The 1,750-nt window shown below is 23.4% G+C and overlaps 1 protein-coding gene across 1 annotated transcript in view; it reads right to left on the minus strand.

The window, feature by feature from the left end:
- LOAG_18552 (hypothetical protein) overlaps positions 1–1,651 on the minus strand; it is a gene marked incomplete at both ends in the record, with an annotated part of 5,773 nt that extends 4,122 nt beyond the window's left edge. The window contains 5 exons of the mRNA XM_020451215.1: positions 476–665; positions 817–956; positions 1,091–1,183; positions 1,448–1,579; positions 1,632–1,651. Coding sequence (XP_020305021.1) covers positions 476–665; positions 817–956; positions 1,091–1,183; positions 1,448–1,579; positions 1,632–1,651 — 575 coding nt within the window. The remainder of the gene's footprint in view (positions 1–475; positions 666–816; positions 957–1,090; positions 1,184–1,447; positions 1,580–1,631) is intronic.
- Between the last annotated feature and the right edge of the window lie 99 nt (positions 1,652–1,750).

Consider the following 1,750-nt stretch of genomic DNA (forward strand, 5'->3'; position numbering starts at 1 on the left):
AAAAAATAAAATCTTCAAATAAAATGAGAAAGAGGAAAATTGTGGAGGTGAAAAAAAGGAGAAAAAAAACAACGAAAAATGGGAAATAAATAGATTTTTTCTTTAAGTAATATAAAACGATGATGTAAAGTGGAAGAAAAGCAGAATTTTATAAAAGAAAATGAAACAAATGACGAATTCCTTTTTTTTTTCCCCCTCATTTTATTCGTCTATTTTTGGTTTTTTCCTTCTTTTTTTTTTTATTGAATAAAAGCAATGAATTTGCTTCATACCAAAAATTCTTTTAATTAAATTGTATTATAGGAAATAAATTGATCGCAGGATAATATTAATTATTCAGTTTAAAATTTTTTTTTTTTTTTGCAAATTTCTGTTTATTATTTATAGGTTTTTTTTTTAAAATTTTTTTGTTTAGAATGAAATAAAATCCATAAATTTGTTTGAATTTATATTTCAATTTCTTTTTTTTTCTTACCCATATTCATCTCGTTGTTGTTTAATTTCACGAACTGTTTGTTCCAATGTTACAACTGTCTTATTAGCATTCTCATATTCATTATTTAGTCTATCAAATTCAGAATTTAATGTATCATAACGTGTTCGTTGTTGATCAAGTTCATTGGTAAATTGACGTTTAGTTTCATCAAGATGACGCAATGCAGCATCTAAATGATAAGATGATTTCTTTTTTTTTTAACAAAAAAAAATAAATAAATAAAATGAAATAAAACGAAATTTAATTTCTTCAAATGATTTGTTAGATTTTTGAATTTTAAACATTAAAATATAATTTCAAAGGAGATTGTTTCATAAAACCTTTTTCTTCCAATTTTCTTAGTGTAATATTGTATTCATTTTCAGTATCTCGATATTTATCCCTCATTGTATTTAGCTCAGTTTTCAATTTCGTATTATCACGTTGAATTGTCTCGATGCGACTTTTTAGCTCGTTAATGCTAAAAAAAAAGAAAAAATTAACTTTTTAATTTAGTTAATTGCTATAAGCTACGTAAACTAAATAAATGATTTTATGGATCTTATTGAAATTATAAGATAAACATTTTCTGATTATTATTTTTAATATACTTACCGATTCTTATATTCTTCTTCTAATCCAAGATTAATTTCATGTTGTTTATCGCGAGCTTTTCGTTCTTCCTCTGCTGTTGCCTTTTGATATTGTCTGCAAATATTTCTTTTTTAAATCCAGTTTGAATTAATTTTGAAGTTAATTTTAAGGAAAGCCATTGTGAATTAATCTAGCATATAGCTGAAATTAATAAATACATAATGAATAATAGATGAATTGAATTCTTAAAATATCATCATTATCACTATTATAATAATAAGTAAAGATAAACTGAAAATACGATTAAAAATTTGAAACATTATTAAAAGTTTTTTCACCCATTAATTTAAAATTCAATTAATTAAATACACTACTAACTGGTGTAATTTGTTTATCTCTTCTTCCAGGAATTTTCTAGCCTTCTCAATTGCTGCTTTTTCTAAATCAGCAGCACGTAAACGTTCTTCCAAACGTCGTATTTGACGTTCTGCATTATCCAAGTTTTTAATTCTGAAATTGATGTTTTCTATTAAGAAGGATTTTCTTTTTTTTTTTTCTTCACTTGCATAAATTATAACTCATTGTTTTTTTTTTTTTTTTTTTTTTGTTTTCTATTTGTAATTTTAGTTTTAAAATTTCATACTGTATTTGTTAGGTCTACGTTTGTCTTTCAGCTAGATT

The sequence above is a fragment of the Loa loa genome (assembly GCF_000183805.2).
Source record: "Loa loa unplaced genomic scaffold supercont3.360, whole genome shotgun sequence".
NCBI classification, from domain to species: domain Eukaryota; kingdom Metazoa; phylum Nematoda; class Chromadorea; order Rhabditida; family Onchocercidae; genus Loa; species Loa loa.